The sequence below is a fragment of the Phodopus roborovskii genome, unplaced genomic scaffold, assembly GCF_943737965.1.
Source record: "Phodopus roborovskii unplaced genomic scaffold, PHOROB, whole genome shotgun sequence".
Taxonomy (NCBI): domain Eukaryota; kingdom Metazoa; phylum Chordata; class Mammalia; order Rodentia; family Cricetidae; genus Phodopus; species Phodopus roborovskii.
The window spans coordinates 10,355,395-10,377,417 of NW_026125059.1; the positions used below are offsets into that span (position 1 = coordinate 10,355,395).

General features: G+C 53.3%; 1 protein-coding gene across 1 annotated transcript; it reads left to right on the forward strand.

Moving 5' to 3' along the window:
* Positions 1 to 349: 349 nt before the first annotated feature.
* Positions 350 to 16,047, forward strand: Kcng1 (potassium voltage-gated channel modifier subfamily G member 1). The gene is made up of 3 exons (XM_051185727.1): positions 350 to 581; positions 13,562 to 14,361; positions 15,269 to 16,047. Exons 2-3 carry the CDS (start codon positions 13,588 to 13,590, stop codon positions 16,037 to 16,039), a joined length of 1,545 nt encoding a protein of 514 aa, XP_051041684.1. The 5' UTR covers positions 350 to 581; positions 13,562 to 13,587; the 3' UTR covers positions 16,040 to 16,047.
* The last annotated feature ends 5,976 nt before the right edge of the window (positions 16,048 to 22,023 follow it).

A 22,023-nucleotide genomic window follows, 5' to 3' on the forward strand; every position in this document is an offset into this window, starting at 1 on the left:
CTGGCACTCATTGAGCCTGGAGTGGAAGGACAGCATGGATGTCCCACAATAACCGCGAAAATGAGCTGACTGCAGAGGTGGGGCAGGCAGAGGCCTGAGGGCCAGGACAGGGGGAAGGAGGTAGGATGAAGAGAGCGTGGCGCGGCGTTCCTCCAGGACCCAGCATCCAAGTGGGCTCCGGCCCAGCCACGGTGCGTGGCATCTCTGTGGCCGGGTCCCACCGCGATGACTCCACCACCCCCACCCCCACCCCGCCGCCCCTCCCTCTCTCCGCCCCGTGCGCAGTCCCCTCCCTCCGACCCGCCTCCTGCCCCGCCACCTCCCTCAGCAGCAGCTTTGCCGCGTTGCCGGCGCACTCGCAGCCCGGCGGACACCAGGAGGCGGAGGCGGGACAGCCCGGGGTCCGAGCGTGCAGTCTGGCGGCCCCAGGGCGAAAGTTTGCCAGCAGCACCGGAGGCCAAGTGGGCGCTACGCGCCACCTGCTGCCCCCTCTGGCATCCTCACCCCGGCATTGCTGCACCGGGGGACCGAGCTGCGGCCGGGCCAGCTCCAAGGAGGGGACGCTGTGACGGGAACTTAAGGTGGGAACTTCGCGGGCTGCTCCCTGGCAGGACCCTGTTCCTGCAAGCGGAGGCGCTTTGGGCTCTGCACATGGCCGCGGCCCCGGTACCTCCTTCGGATGCCTAGGATCCCGGGAGAGGCCGCCCGGGGCCGTGCGGGATGCGCCCAAGCGTCCCGGGTTTGGTCCAGCCCCGGATCCTCTCGAGGGGTCCCGGGGACTCAAAGTGCGCTCTCTGGCGGGACACCTCGGAGCATCCTGACTTTGCATACTGGATTCTTGGGGTCCCTCGGAAGGAGGAGTTGGGATGCAGGGGCGTCTTTCACTTGCTGGTTCACTGTCTGTAGGCACGGAATGCAGCATCCCCACCAGTGGGCCTCATTAAGTCATTAATTATGAACTCAGTGAAGGCATATGGACTGCCTACTTGGTCCGTCTGTGGTCCTTGGCAAGGCCCTGGGGACAGTTCAATGGTCATGGGCCTCAGCATCCAGTGGGGAAGTTAGAGGTCTCCTTGGCCTCAGAGTACCCGTGCCTGAGTGGCCCAGCTTTGCTTACAGTTTTTGGGTGTGGATGGAAAAGAAACAAATTCGTTCATTCCTCGAGTTGTACAAAAAATTGGTTGAGCACCTACTGTGGGCAGCTCACTATACCAAGTACTCAACGTTCATTCATTCATGGTTTTTTCTACAAGCCTGTATGGACAGTGACCAAGGTGGGGACCGACAAGATGGGGGGGGGTGTCAGCCCTCCTAGGGTTTAGGTAGAGGTTGAGATTCAGGCCCTACCTTGGAAGGTCACCCCCTGCCAGGGTGGCCAGCGGCAGCAGTCCATGTGTATAGATGTACCGGGTTCTTATATGAGGGGGTGGTCCCTGGAAAGGAAGAGCTAGGCTTTTAAACGCTGGGGGGGGGTTGCTGAGAAGGTTCATCTGATGTTAGGTGAGCCCAGCCTCCTAGTGATGGGGTCCGTGAGCTAAGCTGTCCGTTCAGCATGCATTTTATTAACCACTTGCAATTTGGATGCACTTAAAGGGTGCTAGGCACCAGAGTTCCCCAAGCCGGTGATAGGTGGGAGGCAAACACATATTCTGTCCCTGGGTGCTAGGACATATTCCGTCCCTTCAGTGACACCTGAGCTAAGTGCAGAAAAAGGTGGGAGGAGGGGGCAGGGCCTGGAGAAGGCAGAAAGTGCTTCTATAAATGTGGGCAGATATTCACTGGGGTCTGTTACACACACACACACACACACACACACACACACACACCGGTGACCACACTCTACGAGTCACTGTAGTGTGCCTCACTGGTAAACACACGTCCAGGTCAAGTGGTGCCCCTGGAGATTGAAGCAGTGGGTGAGAACGTGGTGGCTTTATCTATGTGTGGGTCTTTAAGCTTTTGTGGCTTTGCCAAGGCACCTGCTGGGTGGAGAGGGAGGGAAGTCAAGCCAGGCATGGAGGCACAGCCCCAGGGGACTACTCTTACCAGCCCAGCTCTGAGCCAACTCATTCCAGTGGAAAAATGTCTGCCCTGGGACACGCTCCAAACCCACAGGGGACCAGCACATGGAAAACAAGACACCCTGAGCCTTTCCCCAGAGATGGAGGACCCAGGCTGTGAGCACCCTGCAGTCTGATGAGGCAGACCTAGGAACCACTTTAGGTTCTCTGTACTGAGTGGGCTGCTGAGCCACCTGCCCCAGGGGACAGAAAGGTCAAGATGTTCCCTGAACACCAGGGTGTGTGTGTGTGTGTAGGGGGGTGCCCTCATAGAGCACCCTTCTCCAAGAATCCACTCTGGGTTAGTTCCCTAAACTCAGAAGAGGAGCCCCTTCCCTCACCCCACCTGGGGAAATGGTGGATGGTAATGTGATCTAAAGAGGATTAATAAAAAAACAGAAGGGGGTGAAGGAGCCCTGGTCTGTTTACCTGGCAGACTGTTCTGAATGAGCAGTCAGCGTGTGAATCTGCCTGGGGTTCCCCCATCTCAGGCCTGCTCTGCCCGGCAGATGACAGTTAGGACATGCCCTCCTGCCTCCTGAGCCCCGTGAACAGCTTCCTGTGCAGTGATTCCCCGGTTCCCTATCACTGCTGGTTTAGCCCCTGTTCCCTAATTTCTTCCTTCCTTTCTTTCCTTTCCTTATTTTACATACCGATCCAGTTCCCTCTCTGTCCCTCCCTCCCTCCCTCTCTTCAACCCTCCCATGCCCCCATCACCCTCCTGTCCCATCCCATCACACACCCCCACTCCACATGTACTGTGATGCCTTCCTGGGCCCTCCCTCCTGTCTCTAGGCTAAGGGAGTATCCCTTTATGGAGAATGTGCTCCCAAAGTCCTTTCGTGCACCAGGGATAAATCCTGGTTCCACTGTCTCAGGTCCCTTAGACTGCCTAGGCCTTCTAACAGAGACCCGTGTTCGGTGGGGGGGGGGGGGGGTCTGAGTCAGCCCAATGCTGGATTCCCAGCTATCAGTCTGGGGGCTCATTAGCTCCTCCTTGTTCAGGACAGCTGTATCTGTTCCCCAATTTCTAACCACAAATAAACAAAAATGGAAGATGGGTAGGTCAGTAGATAAGCAAGAGGACCTGAATTTGATCCCCAGAAGCAAAACCAAGAACAGCAACAACAAAAAACGGGCATAGGTCCCAGGGCTGGGGAGGCAGGGTTCAATGACAGATGGTCTCCAAGGCAAGGCTCAGTTGTCTGCCAGCCCAAGAGAGAGGCCCTGCCTGAAAAACAAGTAGACAGTGACAGAAACAACACCCAAGATTGTCCCCTAGGTACGTGTGTACACACACACACACACACACACAGAGAGAGAGAGAGAGAGAGAGAGAGAGAGAGAGAGAGAGAGAGAGAGAAGCTAGTGGAAAAGGTGTCCTGGCCCCAACTCTAAAACGCTTCCAGTAGAAGACAGGTGTGCACCCAGGAGCCGTTTTGCCGGCAGCAGAGCCAGGAGGCTAAACAGACAGCCCGCCCGCTTGACACTGGGGAGAGGAGCTTTGCCTTATTTTGGTTCAGATAAGACATGGAGAAAGGAACCCACCTCCCAGCATGTCACCCCCCAGGGACTTTGAACCCCCTTCCCAGGAGGGAAAGCTGGGTCTGTGGGGACGATGGATGACAAGTGTCAAAGACAGACTTCCACGTGCACATTGCTGCGGGGAGGGGGGGCAGCATGCAAGGACCAGGGCAGGCTAATAGCTGGATCTATTATAATTAACGACTTAATTGGGGGTGAATGCAGCATGACCAACCCCTGAGTAAGCCCAGCCAGGAGCCCTAATCCTGACAGATGAGGCTTCCCTGAGAGCCAGGGAAAAGACGAACAGGCGCCTCAAGTCCCTACTCACAGTCCAGAAGCCAAAACAAAGATGCTAGGAGCCTAAGAAACAAATACTCTAACTTCTAGAAATTTGTCTAGGGGTCTGTGTTGGGCTCTTGCTTTCATACATGAGTGTTCGTCAACAAAGAGTTTTGGGAAGGTGAGAAGTCCAAAGCATGTCTCACTGAGTAAAATTCATGCATCTTCTGGGGAGAATCCACACCCCATACCTTCTCCAGCTCCTAGAGGCCTCTTGCATTCCTTGGCTAATGACCAGGCCTGGATGTAACCTCTGCAATCATGGTCACACCTCTGGAGGTCACAGTGGTGACACCGAGCTCAAGAAAATCAGGAAGTGTTGGTTTCTTGCCCTGATCCAGTGTAAATACTAAGATGATACCACTGTCAGCCTCCAGTCCCCAGCTTCTCCCGATCCCCCAGACCCTTCCAAAGCTTGTACTGTAAAAAACGGAGGTGAGCTCCATCCCTGGCCCCCACAACTGGCAGAAATGACACCTGTCCCAGTCCCCACAGGGACAGTAGAATGCAGGAATCCCAAGTGTCTGGTCTATAATCCACCAACTAAATTGCTATCCCTTACCTCCAGTAATGTGTGCTTGTTTCCGTGAGCCTCAGTTTCCCCTTCTTGCCTCTGAGGAAAGAATGCAAGCACCTGAAGTTAGGGCTCCAGTGTCACACCTTGGCACTTAGTGAGTGTGCGGTGGAGAGAAGTCTAGAGTGTCGCTGTTTAGGGCCAGGTGAGGTTTAGCACTCTGCACCTACCCTGAAAAAAAAATGCCAAGAGCTCCTCAGAAGGAATGAGCCAAACAAGCAAAGGACAGACCAGCAGCTTCTGGAACAGCCTCAGAAGGGACCTTAGGGGCCAGAGTCAACACACAGCAGTTCACATGAGGACCATAGGATGGGAGGTCAAGTAAAGGAAACCTCCACTCACTGCCTGTCGGAGCTCTGCATGACAATGCTCTTATTTAAGGGGCAGAAGGTGACTCTGAGAAACCAGAGCTCTAGTGTGTGTGCCTGGCTTGAGTGCAGGTTATGGATAGCCATTTTGTCCATTGCCACTACTCTTCTCTCAGATCCAGGCCCCACCCCTTGAGCTCATGCCTTGAGCCTATGGTGGGCCCAGTGCTACTTAGAAGCCTCCCTCTGAGTGAATGTTTATCTTTGGAAACACTTGCCGGGCCTCGGCCACAGCTCCCGGAGTGCTATTTTCCTTCCAGGAGAAAGGACAAGAAACAGCCCCAGGCTTGCCTTGGGTCTTTGGACTCCTGGAGGGGAATAGGATGGAGGCATCTGGAAGGGAGATGACTGACAGACAGAAAGGGAGGGCCTCTACTTCTGTGGTGAAGCCTTAGAATGTCCAGGAAACCGAGCAGTTGGGCAGGAGGCTCCTTGCAGCCCCGGGTTCCCCAGGCATTTGGGGAGACCTCCCTTCCACTTCTCTTTGGGACTTTAACATAATGGCTGCTGAAGCAGCCACACGGCCTGGATCCAAGGCTGAGGAAATCTAGGGGCAAGGGTGGGAGGGGACACCATGCTCTGGCATCCCTTCTGAGCACCCAAGACCGTCCCCACACTCGAACTTTTATGGGGCGTGTGCTTTTTGTCTGTCTGTTGTAAGGCAGGTAGCCCCGAGCTGTGGGACCCACCTGCTCACCTACTTCCTCCTTGACCAGTGCTGGGCCGTCTTCTCCTCCCTATTCTTCTCCTCCCTTCCGATCCCCGGGCTCAGTCTCCTTCCACTCCAGGCACCTCCATGTAACACACAGAGTCTTCTGTACGTGAGTCCCAGTTGACATGATGCGCTCATTTACATAAATAGCAAGACGCTGTGAACTTTGCTGCTTTTCATGCTTGGCTTATGTGTTAGAGACCCAGTTGTGCTTTCAATCCTACAATCCTACACAGACCACAGGCAGTGTCTCTTCTGTCTTCCGCTACCGAGACTCACCAAACCGGTCCCTGGGGATGGACACCAGGAACTCCCCACTACCAACCAAGTACAGGGGGTAACATTCTTGTGTCTTGTTCATCCCTGAGATCAGATTTCCATGAAGCAGATCCCCGAATCAAAGATTTAAAGCTGGATAATTTGTTATGTCAGTGTCTCCTATCACCTCTGTGGTCCCACAACTGTGAACTAGATGCTGGAGCAGGGCTCTAGAACCACAGGGGAACAGCATCCCTAGGTGTCCTTAGCAGCACAGAATGGCCTTCCCTGGAGGCTGGTCAGCCGCCACTCCCTCCAGCCCTGGGCTATGGAGTCAAACAGTGAGTTCAAACCCTGGGGGGTCAGTTCAGGGGGCACACCCTTGGCTGGTGGTTGAAGATGGGCGATAGACACTTCTCAGACCAAAACAGCAGGTGTCTGTTGACCAGGCACTGGGCCAAGGACATCACTCATGCCATTGCTTCACCGCGATTCAAGTGGGTAGGGATTGTTCGTATCCATTTCACAGATGCAGAAGCCCAAAGTTAGAGAGCAACCAGCCTATTCCAAAGCTAATGCGCTCTTCTGTTCTCATCCCAGCCCCAAGTAAGCAAATCAGCTGGTTGGTCCCCCCACCAGAAGGAAGCCCAGCCCAGACTCAGTCATCTCCTATATCAACTACCCCTCCCCCTCCCATCTTCCTTCTCTTCGTCTTTGACAAGGCAGAGGCAGGCCTGCCTCTGCCTCCTGAACGCTGGGATTAAAGACGTACTCCGCGACTCCTGGCTATTTTATATTCTGATTGCCTCAAGTTGAATGGTTTAAGATAATCCACACTGACTCCTTCTGGCTCTGGAAACCATGTGTTTAAAGGGGGTCTGATGGCTAAAACTGGGGGCTGACAAGACCATGCCCCTTCCTGATGTTTCAGAAAATACTTGACTTGCCTGTCTTAACCTCTAGTGGCAGCCTGCACCCATGGCTCCTAGCTCCTCCCCTGTCAAAGCCACAGGTAGCCTACAGGTTGGTACCCTTAGCAGCCTTCCTCCATCTGTAGCCTCAGGCCCTCCTTCCTTGTTGTAGGGCGCTTACCTGGTCCAAGAGTTGGATGTGTGCGCTCGGAGTGACTCTCATCTTCCTGACGTATGACCCCTGTGATGTCCGTCTACACTGACTCCTCCGGTCTGATGTGGGGGCCCCTTTAATAGGGTGCTGCACTCTGGATACCATACCCAGGTCAGGCTCCTCCTGCCTCTTCACTTAAAGATAACTCTGCTAGCCTAGCCTCTTCCTGTACACAGTCATCAGAGCACACACTGGCCAGGTCTATGCTGGCACTCTGACACCAGGGTGAGATACTGCACCCTGCTGTCTCCTACACTTAAGTCACATCCTCCCCTGTCCATCGTCCACATCAGTTTGTTGTCAAAGTGCCTTCTCATCCATGCCTGTTAGCGCCACCTACCGGTCACCTCTGTAAATGTCACCTCTGGAATCATTGTCCTGGCTAGTCCTTTATCCCAGGCCCCACCCCTCATTAAGTTCTGCCTGCTCTGCCTCCAAGCCCACCGAAGCCATGCCAGGCCCCAGACCCCTCCACATGTCCTAACCTTGTTCTTCCCACTGTAGTCTCTTGCCCCAGTTCTACTCCTGACCCTGCCCACAAACCCTGCCTCATAGAATAAGCCTAAGCTGCCCCTGCCCCCTACATGGCCTCTATACATGTACCTGCTGACATCCAAATACACCTCCCTCCCTCCTCCTGCCCCTTATCTGCCCAGCCTCTCAGCCTGCCCTTCAGTCTTGATCATCCAAGCCCACTTGCAAGACAGAGCAACATTGGCTGTCCCCTAAACCCAGAGTAACCAACCCCAAGAATCACAAGACTGGCCACTTCACACACGCAAGGCCCTGCCCTATGTCCCCTCCTCTCGGGAGACCCCCAGACTCCTCTAGATAATGTTGCCACCCCATAGTCACCCTCCACCATCACCAGCTCTGACTCATCACATCAGTTGCTATATCCTGAAGTCACTGGTGAACTTATGTGGAAACTGTGTCCCCTCTGTGGATCACCAGCTGCATGAGGACAGAGGCAGGACTCTTGTCTGATGTGTCCACGAACCCGCATGGCATCTGATACATGGGAAAGTTCAGGAAGGAAGACAAGACTCCTCCACAGCCCCTTTTCCAGCCAGCAGTCTCTCATGATCCTCCATAGCCCCCAGAAACAAAAGCTCTCTCTCTGTGCATCTCTCTCTCTCTCTCTCTCTCTCTCTCTCTCTCTCTCTCTCTCTCTCTCACACACACACACACACACACACACACACACAGTCCTTGCTGGCAGCATAACTGGCTCAGTGAAAGGACAGACATGACCCTTGAGAGGGACTGGACTGGAAAAAGCAGCATTTGTGTCCAGGAAACTGACCGTGAGCCTGTTTGATGAATGCACTTAACTCTGAAGTCTAGAAATGCCAGCTGTCCCCCTGTGCCCATCAGAATAGGTATTAGTGGAACCATAGCCTGGGAGAAGTGCACGCAATCCCTCCCTCAGTGGCTCAGTCCTCTGACCCTCCCAGTGAGCTTTGCCTCGGAGGTAATCGCATCTCTGTGTCTCTGCATCTCCGCACCTCCAGCACTCACCCACCACCCTCTGATCCAAGTAGCCTTCTGGGACACTCCATGTGAGAATCCCACTGTGAGCAGGGACCCAAGGAGATGCTAATGGGGGTCCTGTGCCCGAGGGCAAGTGGAGGGGGATGCAAGAAGAGGGTGATGCAAGGGAGACTCCTGGAGAAAAGCGGGCTCATGGGTGAGCCTTGAGGAAGCTCCTCTGCTCTAGCCAAGTAGAACAGGGCTTTGCTCTTGTCTGTGATGGCTCAATAAAGCGGCAGAGCTAAGAGGCGCGGTGCTGTAGAGGCACCTAAAAGGGACTGTTCCCACGCCTTGGAGGGATCCTGGCAGGCTTAGCCTGAGGACATGGGTTCCAATCCTAAGAGAAGTGAAAAGCTTCCAGCTGCTCTAAAAAGACATCATTTGACTTCAAACAGGTGTAGCCTGTGAAGCTAGGCCTTCCCCAAAGGCGAGAGAGTGGAGTGATGCTCTGTGGGGTGAGGCCTCTAGAAGTGAGCACCTCCCTGCTTGGGTTGCTGCTGTGCATCCCTGCAGGGGAGGGAGCTCCCTAAGTATCCCTATCCCCATTGAATTCTCTGATATTGGAAATGATTGTCCTCACCAGCGCCACTTGCTTCCTTCTGGGATTGGGGGGGAGTGGTGGTTTTATTTGGTTTGGTCTTGAAATGGGTCCTCCTGTAGCTCTGACTGGCCTCTACTTCACTATGTCGTGTCAGTTAAAAACCTGCTGGTCCTGGGCTGGGGTGGCACAGGCCTTTAGTCCCAGCCCCCCGGGGGGGGGGTGGCGGGGGGAGCAGAGGCAGGCAGATCTCTGAGCTTGAGGACAGCCAGGTCTATAGTAAGAGTTCCAGGACAGCCAGGGCTACAGAGAAGCCCTGTCTCAAACAAAACAAAACAAACAAAAACGAATTCTCTTGCCTCCAAAAGGAAGAAGAGGCAGATGGTTCTGGAGCCAAATCTTAGTGGTCGTAGCCCAGGAAAACAGATTGACATTTCCCCAAATAGCATATTCTGCTATGGGAGTGGTTATGTGAGATCTCATTACTTATAGGACAAAGAAATCAAATGTTTGCCAATGATGATTTTTGCCAAATGAATTACCAACAATAAATCAAAGTATTTACCAAATACAGTAGTGGGAGCCACAGGTAGGTGGATCACAACAAATAGTGGTCTGATATATTCTGAGGGCTCCCTGGTCACAAGGAGATTAGATCAGACACAGTGTGGGCAATGAATGGCTTTCAGAGGGACTAAAAATAGCCCAAGATAATTTGGTTCTGGTCGGCAACATTTTAACGATCCATAATCTTCCAAGTTCTGTCATTTCGCCTCATGGAATATTTAGCACAGGTACAGCCTCCCCTCCCCCTCTGTTTCTGTCTTTTTCTCTCCCCCTATGAACTTCAGTTCACGTTGGTGAAGAACAATCTAAACATACAGCTCTCCTGAGTCCACCCCGCAGGTTCCGGGTTTTTGGGGAACACCATCATGCCCACTTTCTTCAGTGCTGGGCACAACCCAGGGCTTACTTCGTGCAAGGCAGGCTCTCTACCCACTGAGCTACATCCCCAGCTGTTTGGGTTTCTTTATTAAGACAGTGTCTCTATGGACTGGAGAGGTGACTCAGCACTTAGAAGCCCTGGCTGCTCTTTCAGAGAGTCCGGGTTCAATTCCCAGTATCCACATGGCAGCTTACAACCAACTGTAACTCCAGTTCTAGGGGATCTCACACCTCTACCTACATCGGGCACTCACTTACATGCATGCAGGCAAAATACCCATACATGTAAAATAAATTATTTTAAATATACATTTTTTAAAAACCACAAGCAGTGTGCATGCCTTTAATTCCAGCACTCAGGAGGCAGGCAGATCTTTGAGTTCAAGACTAGCATGCTCTATCAAGCAAGTCTCAGGACAGCTAGGGCAACACAAAGAAACCCTTGACAACAACAACAAAAACCAGTGTCTCTAGCTAGGGCTGGAGAGATGGCTCAGCTCTTAAGAGCACTGGCTACACTTCCAGGTTCATTCTGTTTCTAGCACCCATACAGCGGCTCACAAACAGTCCATAATTCCAACCCCTCCATAGACACTGCACACTTGCAGTGTAAACAAACATGCAAACAAAACACCCATTCATATTGAATAACATTAAAAAAAATAACTATGTCTCACTGAATAGCCTATTCTGATCTTCAACTCAATACTCTTCCTGCCTCAACCTCCTAGGTGATGGGATTACAGATGTGCACTACCAAGCCCAGCTATGGATGGTGATCTTAAGAAGCCAAGTGTTCCCTAAGCATTATAGTGCAGACCTATAATCCCAGCGCTCCTGAGACTAAGGCAGGGGGGGTCACAATTCTGAGGACAACTTGGGTTTCATAGTAAGATTGGGAAAGGGGCAAAACACGAGAAACTTTTGCCCCTTTCCTATGCATCTGGTTAGTTCTAGAAAGGTCTTTGCATCAACTGCCTATAGTCCAGGACGGAAACATGTGAGTGGAGCATAGAGGGTGGCAGCAGCTGGAACTATAGTAAACAAGAGCCAGCCTGAAAGGCACAGCCATCTCTCAACTGGAATTCAGGCCATGAATACATGTAACACGAAATTTCTTAATTATCAGAAGTATTCATGAACCTGGCTGAGCCCAGGAGCTGGAGATGGTTAGCCATCTCATTCACTGGGTGCAGGTGCTTCACTCTGAAGCGGGGGAAGGAAGGACTTCGTAATTGCTGATGTTCTGACCTCTGTTTTCTAAAATTGGCTCCTGCTGTTAGCCTATCCACAGTAAACGCTCTCATCTAGTGAGTGGGTCTTGGAGCCTTTACACTGCTAGGTGCGGGGGTCCAGGGATGAGTCAGGCATAGTACCTCCCCCAGAGAGCAGACAGTACACAGAAGGATCCAAGCTTGCTCACAGATAATTGTAAAACTGGATACACAGTGACGCTAAGAAGATGGCTCCCAGAGTAAAGTGCTTGTCGCTCCATCGTGAGGACCTGAGTTCAATCCCCAGCACTGACTAATAAGCCAGGCATGGTGGCATGTGATTGTAATCTCAGCACTGGGAAGGTGGAGGCAGGCAGGCCCCAGGGCTGGTCAGCTAGCCTGGCTTAGAAACAGCAAGTTCAAAAGATGGATGACTTCTGAGAAATGACACCCAAGGTTAACCTCTGACCTCCACAATCTGTGCATACCTGCACATTATATATAGTACATACACACACAGAGAAAATGTATTTTAAAAAAGGAAAAACTCGGGCTGTGAATGTGGCTCAGCGGATAACACCACTTGCTCTGCAAGCGTGAGCACTTCAGTTCAAATCCCACCTCCCATGTAAACAGCAAGACATAGATGAATGTGCCTGTAGCCCCAGCACTGGGGGTGGAGAAAGGAGATCACAGAGAAGCAGATTTCAGGGCTTCGATGGCCAGACAGCAGAGCAGAACCAGCATGCCTCTGGCTCAATGAGAGATCCTGCCTCAAGGCAACAAGGCAGAGCGCCATAGAGGAAGACACCTGATGTCCTTCTCTGGCCCCAGCATGCATGCACATGAGAGCATGTGTACACACATGCACACATGCACACATGCACACATGCACGCGAGGACACGCGCGCACACACACTAATTTACATAAAAATGTCTGGGCCAGATTTATTATGAAGCAGCACAGGCTTCCTGGAGGAGCCAATGCTGGCTCTGTACTGGCCACTCCTGGGGTCCTCAAGGTGACATTTGCCAACAGGCAAGCAAACCAGGCCCTGTTTTGGTAACCAGACATTTCCTTGTCCATTGCCGCTTATGTACCTGCTTCCCGTTTGTGAAAGCGATAACAAGGTGTTAAGATAAACACTAATAGGATGACCAGCCAGTATTAAGCCGTTGGCCTGTGTCAGGTACCTTGTCCTTCCTGATCCCCTGGAGTGGGGTCACGTGATTAAACTCATTTCACAGGTAAGGGACTTACCTGGGCTGTCTAGCTCCAAAATCTGTCACCTAAATTCCAGGGCTTTTCTATTCATCATGAAGAATATGCATGGCCAAATGACTGACAGGGCTGTCATGGGCACTGTAGGCTGTTGGGTTAGCTGCCTCCCTGGCCCCTCTGCTGGAAACTAGAACTCCCCAACATGTCAGTCAAAACTACCTCAAACATTGTCACACGTCCCATTAAGTGGATTAAGTCAGCAGCAACTGGCCTCTGCCCAACTGTCCTCAGATAGGCCAATCTGAAAAAAAGTCAGCCGGGCTAGGGATACCTACACAGCATGCACCTGGGCTTAACTACCTCACTCAACTATCTCCACTGCCTCACACACTGAACACTAGTCCAGCCCGAGGACCACTCTGACCCTCATGGACCCGTTACCTCAGAGCCCGTGCCTCTAACTCTCAACACCAAGAAGTGAGAGCCTCAGGCTGGTGAAATGGTTCATCAGATAAGGGCCCCTGCTGAGCAAGCCTGGTGACTGAGTTCCATCCCCAGAGCCCCATGACAGTGGATGGAGAGAACCAGTTCCACAAAGCTGTCCTCTGGCATCTACACACGTACACGCACAAACACACACACATCAATCACACAGACACATTTACCACCACACACAGTAAGTTTTTTATGTTATACACCATATATATATATATATATACATACACACACACACACACACACACACACACACACACACACGGGACTAGAGTGATAGCTCAGTGCTTAAGAGCACTGATTTCTCTTGCAGAGAACCGAGATTCAATCAGCAACACCCACGTGACAATTTACAACCACCTATGACTCCTTTTCCAGGGAACCTCACACCCTCTTCTGGCCTCCTCAGACACCTGCACACATGTCATACATACAGACAAGTAGGCACATATACATAGATAAAAACATTTAAAACCCACAGTAGCATTTTTTAATAAAATAAAAATGCATACTCTTTTTTGAAAAGTCAAGGGTTTCAACCTGCGTCCTTTGGAACCCAGACCAGGGAAGTGTCTTTAGACTCCACAGATAGTAAGGGATTCAGCTAAGGCTTAGGGTTCACCAAGGGTCTCTCCTCCTTCTCCTCCCCAGGCCCAAGAGGGATGTGAAGCTCCAAAATGACCCTATTACCGGGAGACAACTCGGACTATGACTACAGTGCCCTGAGCTGTGCCTCAGACACCTCCTTCCACCCAGCCTTCTTCCCACAGCGCCAGGCCATCAAGGGTGTCTTCTACCGAAGGGCCCAGCGGTTGCGACCGCAGGACGACCTGCACCAGGGCAGCTCACTTGGGGACCGCAGGCGGCAGATCATCATCAACGTGGGTGGCATCAAGTACTCACTACCATGGACCACGCTGGATGAGTTCCCACTGACACGGCTGGGCCAGCTCAAAGCCTGCACCAACTTTGACGACATTCTGAGCGTGTGCGATGACTATGATGTGACCTGCAATGAATTCTTCTTTGACCGCAACCCCGGAGCCTTCGGCACCATCCTCACCTTCCTGCGGGCTGGTAAGCTGAGGCTGCTACGGGAGATGTGCGCCTTGTCCTTCCAGGAGGAGCTGCTGTACTGGGGCATCGCTGAGGACCAACTGGATGGCTGCTGCAAGCGCCGATACCTGCAGAAAATTGAGGAGTTTGCTGAGATGATGGAGAGGGAGGACGAGGAGGAGCCGCTGGATAGCGAGGACCAAGACACTGAGGGTCCATCCACCAGTGAGGGCCGCCTGGGCCACTGTATGAGGAGGCTGCGGGACATGGTGGAGAGGCCACATTCAGGGCTGCCTGGCAAAGTGTTTGCCTGCCTGTCAGTTCTATTTGTCACCGTCACTGCCATCAACCTGTCCGTCAGCACCCTGCCCAGCCTGCGGGAGGAGGAAGAGCAGGTAAGACATTCTACAAGACTGGCTACACCTACATTCCTCATTACCACCTTCCCTGGGCGGCCTTCCCTCACTGGCCTCCTTGGATAGCCTCCATGGTGCTTGGCATCATACTGTGCGGATGTGTTTGCATGCCTCCCTCCCTCTAAGACGTGAGTATCCTGGAGTCAGTAGCTGTGACTGAGGAGTCAGTGTCCTGGTCTCAACTGTGTCCCCTACATCTAGAAACAAACCCAAGAGAGAAGAGACCCCCCCCTCGGCCTCTTCTGCAGATTGCACGTGTGAGTGAGTGTGACCCCGACATGCCTGCCTCTGAGCTGGGCACGTTCCAGAGGCCTCAAAACTGACCTGAGTCCCCTCCGCCACTTCTATCTCCCTTCTATAGTAATATCCCAAGCACTTTTCCTAGTCATGAAAACAACTCTTATCCGTAAGTCTGTGTGTATGTATGTGCATGTCCCCACAGGGTTAGCATGTCTCTGTGCTTGGCAAGAAATTGTATATGAGGTATTTACTGACAGCCTGACAGAGGTGGTGTGCTCCCTCATGGAAGAAAGGAAGGGAGGGAAGGAGGGAAGGAGAGACGGAGGGGGAAAGGGAGGGACGGAGGAAGGGAGGGAGGGGAGGGAGGAGGAAGGGAAGGAGGAAGGAAGGCTGGGTGGAGGGAGGGAGGGCAGCACAAACAAGGCAGAGGCAGAGGCCGGCTGACCAGTCGCTGAGGAAAAGGAAAGACCCGAAAACTGGAGGTGGGGGAGGTCGCCAGAGGAGTCCATCCGGAGATCAGGATCAACAGCCAGAGCGGTGCCCCAGAGCCTGGTGCCATGGACAGGCAGGAGAGGGTGTCCAACCCTGGCTGCAGCTTCCTTCCCTGCCAGCTTGCTAGTGTGACCCCTGCCCTGTCTCCCTTCAGGGCCAGTGTTCCCAGATGTGTCACAACGTCTTCATCGTGGAGTCTGTGTGCGTTGGCTGGTTCTCCCTTGAGTTCCTGTTGCGGTTCATCCAGGCACCCAGCAAGTTCGCCTTCCTGCGGAGTCCACTGACCCTCATCGACCTGGTGGCCATCCTACCATACTATGTCACGCTGCTGGTGGATGGCGCTGCCTCCAGCCGCCGCAAGCCAAGCACTGGCAACAGCTACCTGGACAAGGTTGGGCTGGTGCTGCGCGTGCTGCGGGCACTGCGCATCCTCTACGTGATGCGCCTGGCTCGACACTCACTGGGGCTGCAGACGCTGGGGCTCACAGCCCGCCGCTGCACACGTGAGTTCGGGCTTCTGCTGCTTTTCCTGTGCGTGGCCATTGCCCTCTTTGCCCCGCTGCTCTACGTCATCGAGAATGAGATGGCAGACAGCCCCGAATTCACCAGCATCCCTGCCTGCTACTGGTGGGCTGTCATCACCATGACAACCGTGGGGTACGGAGACATGGTGCCCAGGAGCACACCTGGCCAGGTGGTGGCTCTGAGCAGCATCCTCAGCGGGATCCTGCTCATGGCCTTCCCTGTCACCTCCATCTTCCATACTTTCTCCCGCTCTTACCTAGAGCTCAAGCAGGAACAAGAAAGGGTACTGATCCGCAGGGCCCAGTACCTCATCAAAACCAAGTCGCAGCTCAGTGGCATGTCCCAGGACAGTGACATCTTGTTTGGAAGTGCCTCTTCAGACACCAGAGATAAAAACTGAGGCAAGAAGACCCCTGCCTGCCTGCCTGCCAGCTGCAGCTTCGGGCAGCCCACGTCACCACTGAAGCCTGGAAGAGGGCATTAGTGCTTTCAAGCCCAGCCCCGGCCTGGGACTGACCTGAGTGAGGCACGCCACAAGAAGGATTTGTGCCACATCCCCGAGAGTCCCCGCCACCCCCCCCCCACCCAGCCCAGAAGTAAAAGGGAAGCTAGCGGAAGCCAGCACCTCACCCACCCCAGCCTCACACCTGTTTCCCTCCATCCGGTTCCATATGTAAAGAACACGCCCAGCAAAACCTGCACACATAGGGGACTGCCTGGGGAAAAATCCAGACGGCAGGCAGCCACACATGACTTCAGAGTGTCCACTGAAAGAGGAAAAGCCAAGCGCTGGGGCTCTCGAGGAAGGAGCGGTGTCTCTAAGTGAAGCCAGCAGTAGTGTGTCCAAAGGGAAAGGACCATGTTGCTGGGTCTCTGGGCTAGAGGGACCTGGTGGGAAGGGAGAAAGGGGAACAGACAGACAGACAGACGTTTAGGGGACAGCCATGGATGCTGTGTTCAGGCTCCTCTGCTCCTGACTCCACAGCCTGTCCTTCATCCTCCCTGAGTCTGAGTTCTGGGTGTCTGGCACTGAGGGGACACCTCACACACATACACAAATATACATGCACATGTATACACACGTGTGTACATATATACATGCACAAACACATGAGCATGTACATGTACACAATGCACACACACATACACATGTGTGCACACACACACTTGTCCCCAGCCTCACGGTACAACAGCTTCCCTGCCTGCTTTCTCCCACATCCCAGCTGCCTTCTCTCTGTTCAGCAGCAGAAATTGCACTTTGAGACAAGTCTGGTTCTGACAGTAGGCTGTGCAGCTCAAATCCCTGCCTGCTGCCAGTGCGCAGCTCCTCTCACACCTCCACACCTGTCCAGACAGCTCCCTGGTCCTCCCACACCTCCACACCTGTCCATCAACCCCTCCCACACCTCCACACCTGTCCATCAACCCCTCCCACACCTCCACACCTGTCCACCAGCCTCTCCCACACCTCCACACCTGTCCACCGGCCCCTCCCACACCTCCACACCTGTCCACCGGCCCCTCCCACACCTCCACACCTGTCCACCGGCCCCTCCCACACCTCCACACCTGTCCACCAGCCTCTCCCACACCTCCACACCTGTCCACCGGCCCCTCCCACACCTCCACACCTGTCCACCAGCCTCTCCCACACCTCCACACCTGTCCACCAGCCTCTCCCACACCTCCACACCTGTCCACCAGCCCCTCCCACACCTCCACACCTGTCCACCAGCCTCTCCCACACCTCCACACCTGTCCACCGGCCCCTCCCACACCTCCACACCTGTCCACCAGCCTCTCCCACACCTCCACACCTGTCCACCGGCCCCTCCCACACCTCCACACCTGTCCAGACAGCCCCCTGGCCCCTCCCACACCTCCACACCTGTCCAGACAGCCCCCTGGCCCCTCCCACACCTCCACACCTGTCCACCGGCCCCTCCCACACATACACACCTGTCCACCAGCCCCTCCCACACATACACACCTGCCCAGATATTCTATCAACCCCTAAAGCCTCCCTTCAGGCACACCCAGCCTACCCCATCTCATTGTGGGCCTTCACACTGCATAGCCATCTGCTGGAATACCCTGCCTGTAGAACACTGCATGGCTAACCTGTTCCTTTCAGTGCCTCGCTGTCCGGAGCACCCACCCCTGCATGGCTAACTCATTCCTTTCAGTGCCTCGCTGTCCGGAGCACCCACCCCTGCATGGCTAACTCATTCCTTTCAGTGCCTCGCTGTCCGGAGCACCCACCCCTGCATGGCTAACTCGTTCCTTTCAGTGCCTCGCTGTCCGGAGCACCCACCCCTGCATGGCTAACTCGTTCCTTTCAGTGCCTCGCTGTCCGGAGCACCCACCCCTGCAGCTCCCCCACTTTTCCCTTTTCTGCTCCTGAGCTCTGGTCCATCTCCTGCAGGACCAGCTCAGTGTATACTGGCAGGGAGTCTAACTCGGTTCCCTGCTGCCTCCCAGGGTGTCATGCAGGCTGAGCACCTAAGAGATGCCCAGGAAACATTTTTGAAAAGCAGAATAAAGGGGAAATCGCAAAAGGAAACAGAGATGGAAAATGCATCCATTACAGCTTAGATCCGAAATGTCCCCAACTGTCTAGAGCCATACCACCCCAAACGTGCCTGAAGTGTCATCTGAAATGTCACTGTCACCTAGAAGCTCACATATCAAAGACTTGGTTCCCCATACAGAGGTGGGACCTCTGGTATGGGGTCACGAGGGCTCTGACCCCATCAATGGATTAGCCCATGATACATCCACAGCTTCAATGCCCACTGGGAAGTGGTAGAAACTTAGAGGGGGGGCCTGGTTGAAGATCATCAGAGATGTGCCCTTGAGGGGTGTGTCCCCCAGATAACTTCCTCTTGATTTCTCTCTGCTTCCGGCTACAGTGAGGGGAGCAGCTGAGTTCCACCAACGTGTCCTGTTGGGATGCTGCACCTTGAAGTGAGCAGAAACAACGAAGCTGAATGAGCATGGACTCAAACCAGAAACCAAAGTAAACCTTCCCTCCTTCAAGCTGCTGTCCTCTGGTGTTTTGTCATAGCGATGGAAAGCTATCTGTCACAGAGATTATTTTTAACACTGGAGCCTGAGCCCCTGGAGCATGCGCGCACCCACACACCTTCTCTTCACCTCGTGGGAGACACCGCCATCTCCGCACAGCATACCCACAAGCAGCCAGAGTGGAAATGCCACCCAAATCCCGAGGGCCCCCTTCACAGCTCCTCTGACACCTGCTCTTGTGACTCAGAGCTGCAAGAAAGTTTCCCACTAATTAACATCACCTTCCCTGGCCTAGGAGGTGTCACAGGCCAGCCATTTCAGGGCAGCACCTCAGAGTGTGGGGTGCCCTTTCCCCCTCACAGGTGAGAAACAGTCTAGGGATGCACTGAGCAGGGTAGAGGGAGCCTTGTGAAGTCAGTGTAAGAAAAGAAGCACCACTTGTCCAGGAGGGGACTCAAACTGAGAACAGGGTCTGGTTCACACAGCTGTGGGGCAGCTGGGGGTCTATGGCTGGGTTCTCTAACCTCACCTTGCAGCTTTAGCTCTGCCCTGGTGAGTAAGAGTGAAGCATAGATTGGCCTCCACCCAGGACCTCACATGGGGACAAGAGGCTCCAGATTCCACCAACATAGCAGGTCCGAACTAAGACAGGTCCCCTAGGACAGCTAGCAAACTGTTCTAGAACAGAAGCCAGGCATTCTGTCCTCTTAGTCAGGGACTCACTGTCGGTGAGCCACCTGAGGCTGACTGCAAGGCAGCTGTGGTTAGACCCAGGTGAGAGACGCATCCATCTGGGGTGACCTTGTGACCTCGCTGCACCGAGCCAGGCTTCTGTGCTGACCCCATTAGCCCTTGTGTGAAAACCTTGGCTTTAGAAGACATTAGAAGACTTGGCATCAGACCTAAAGTCAGTGTCTGTCAGAGTCACATGGTTGTCCCCACCTGGGACCTGTTAGACTGTCTTCACAGTCACAGAAGGCAAGACCAGAATCCCAGACCCGCCCGCAAGTGGCCCAATACCAAAGTGAGGTGACTGAGGTCCCTGGCTTGACACCAAAGAGAGGAGGAAGGGCCAGAAGACTCATCAGATTCAGACACTGCCCAAAATACACAATGAAGAATGTGTCAAGATTTTACACAAAAACAAATCTGGCTTTGACCTCCCTCACACTCATCCCCATCCTGTCCCAATGCCCTGATGTACCCAGGAGGGACACTGTTATGTAGCCAGAGCCTGTCTCCATGAGAGAGCTAATGGTGGTCAACACTCAGCCGTGGGCATAGCACCGGTCCACATCTTTTTAGAAGGATCGGGGAGCCACCAGCAACACCTTCCGTGAGGCCAACACTGGGGACCAAGGCCTGGTCTTCATGCAGTCCACACAGTGATAGGGAGAGAAATCATGAATATGCACTGTTGGTGATGCTGGTGACTTCACAGAGAGTGACAGGGTCAGGGAAGGAGAGCACATCCCCTTGTGTGAAGGTGAAGTCTGTAACCCGGCTACTCCAGAAGCTGAAGCAGAACCCCTGTGTACTCAGTGCCTGCCTGGGCTCCAGAGGGCTTCAAAGCCAACCTGGCAACTCTGTGAGATTCTGCCTCAGAGTAAAACATACAAGGAAGGTTGGGGTGGTATCGCAGGGGCACCACATTCCTGAGGCACAGGGGTTTAGCTTTAGTACCTCAAACAGTATTTTAAAATGTATGCTCAGATGGACTCGCAGAGGAGATCGCACTAAATACAAAAAGCAGCAATTCTAGCCCAGAGAAGGCTAGCCTGAGTGTCCAGAGGTGGGGTCATTCACCAGGCTTGGAGAGAGCTGAGGGTAGATACACACACACACACACATGCACGCATGCACACATACATATACACACACATGCACACTCAAATATACACACATGCATACACACACGGATACACATATACATATACACACACATACACACACACACATACACATATACATATACACACACATACACACGCACATACATACACATACATGCACACTCAAATATACACACAAATACACATACACACATGCAAACACATACACACACGTGCAGACACATACGCACACATGCTTGGGCACACACACACACACACACACACACACACACACTGTCTCTGGGCATTTCTCCCTTTTTGGCTACACCAACCCTTCTCTAGTCACCGAAGACCAAGTGCAGTTGCCACTTCCTGGGTCTCAGTCCCTAGAGACAGTCATTTTCAAACCCAGCTCCAGAGCCCTGACCCAAACACTTCCTGGGTGGAGTGGCCACTCAGCACACAGTTCCTGTGCCGTGTGCATTAGAACCAGGCACCAGGTGGTTAGGGACAGTCGCTCCGACCCAGACCCTGCTAGACTCCTCAAACAGGCCAATTCCTCCATGTCTACCCACTTGCTCTCCCTCATCCGGTCCTCACACAGAGGCTGCAGAGACAGCCCCTCACACAGGCCTCTTCATCCCGACATCTCTCTGTGCCCCTCCCCTGGAGACACATGCTATCTCCAGTAACATGTTCTCTACCCATGACATGTATGACAGGCTGACATGCAGCCTCACATGCTCCAATAAAAGTCAAGCCTTTACTCATTCATTTTGTGGTGGGGGCCCACGTGCTAGGCAGGGACTCTACTGCGAACTTTGCGTGCAGCCCTCTGTTTACTTTTCATCTTCAGACAGTCTCATGAAGTCCAGGTGAGCCTTGAACTTGTGATCTCCCTGCTTCAGCCTCCAGTGTCCCTGGGATTACAGGCCTATATGACCAGGCCCAGCTTAAATCTGTATATTAAACACTTCCTTACCCACCTCTAAAAGCCAAATGACACATTACACAGTCATTTATCTGTCATCTTTCTGTCTGATGCTCAACCCCTGAAGACAGGGAACTTCCCAGACGCACCCTGTCTGGGACAGAGCCAGGCCCACACTGGTCCAAATGCACATAGCCTCTCCCAGGTCACCCTGGGATTCTGCTTGGAGATAGATTGCATCCTGTGGGGGTCCCTGTCCATCACCTGCCTTTCCTGTCCCATCAAATGGATGAGCAGGTGCTGTGGGCTCATGTCCCGACCATAAAACAGCTCCACAAAGTTTCTAGCTTGCTTTTCAGAAAAGAACACAGTTTACCTAAATGACCTGTAACTATCCAGGCTCGGCTGGAAATAGATTTAAAGTCACCAACTAGCCTTGCTTAAAATAAATAAATAAATAAATAAATAACAGTAGAGGGAGGAGGTGGAGATGGGGGAGGGAAGGTTGTGAACAGAAGGAGGGGGGAGAGAAGAGGGGAAGGCAGGAGAGGGAACTAACTCCTAAGGCCAGGTGACTTTGCACTCCTACTGTAT

What these genes read in the sequence shown, in the direction of transcription:
- Kcng1 (XM_051185727.1), top strand. Translation starts at nt 13,588, where the DNA reads ATGACCCTATTACCGGGAGACAACTCGGACTATGACTACAGTGCCCTG. An exon ending in TGCGGGAGGAGGAAGAGCAG is followed by an intron (nt 14,362 to 15,268) that starts GTAAGACATTCT and finishes GTCTCCCTTCAG; the next exon opens with GGCCAGTGTTCCCAGATGTG.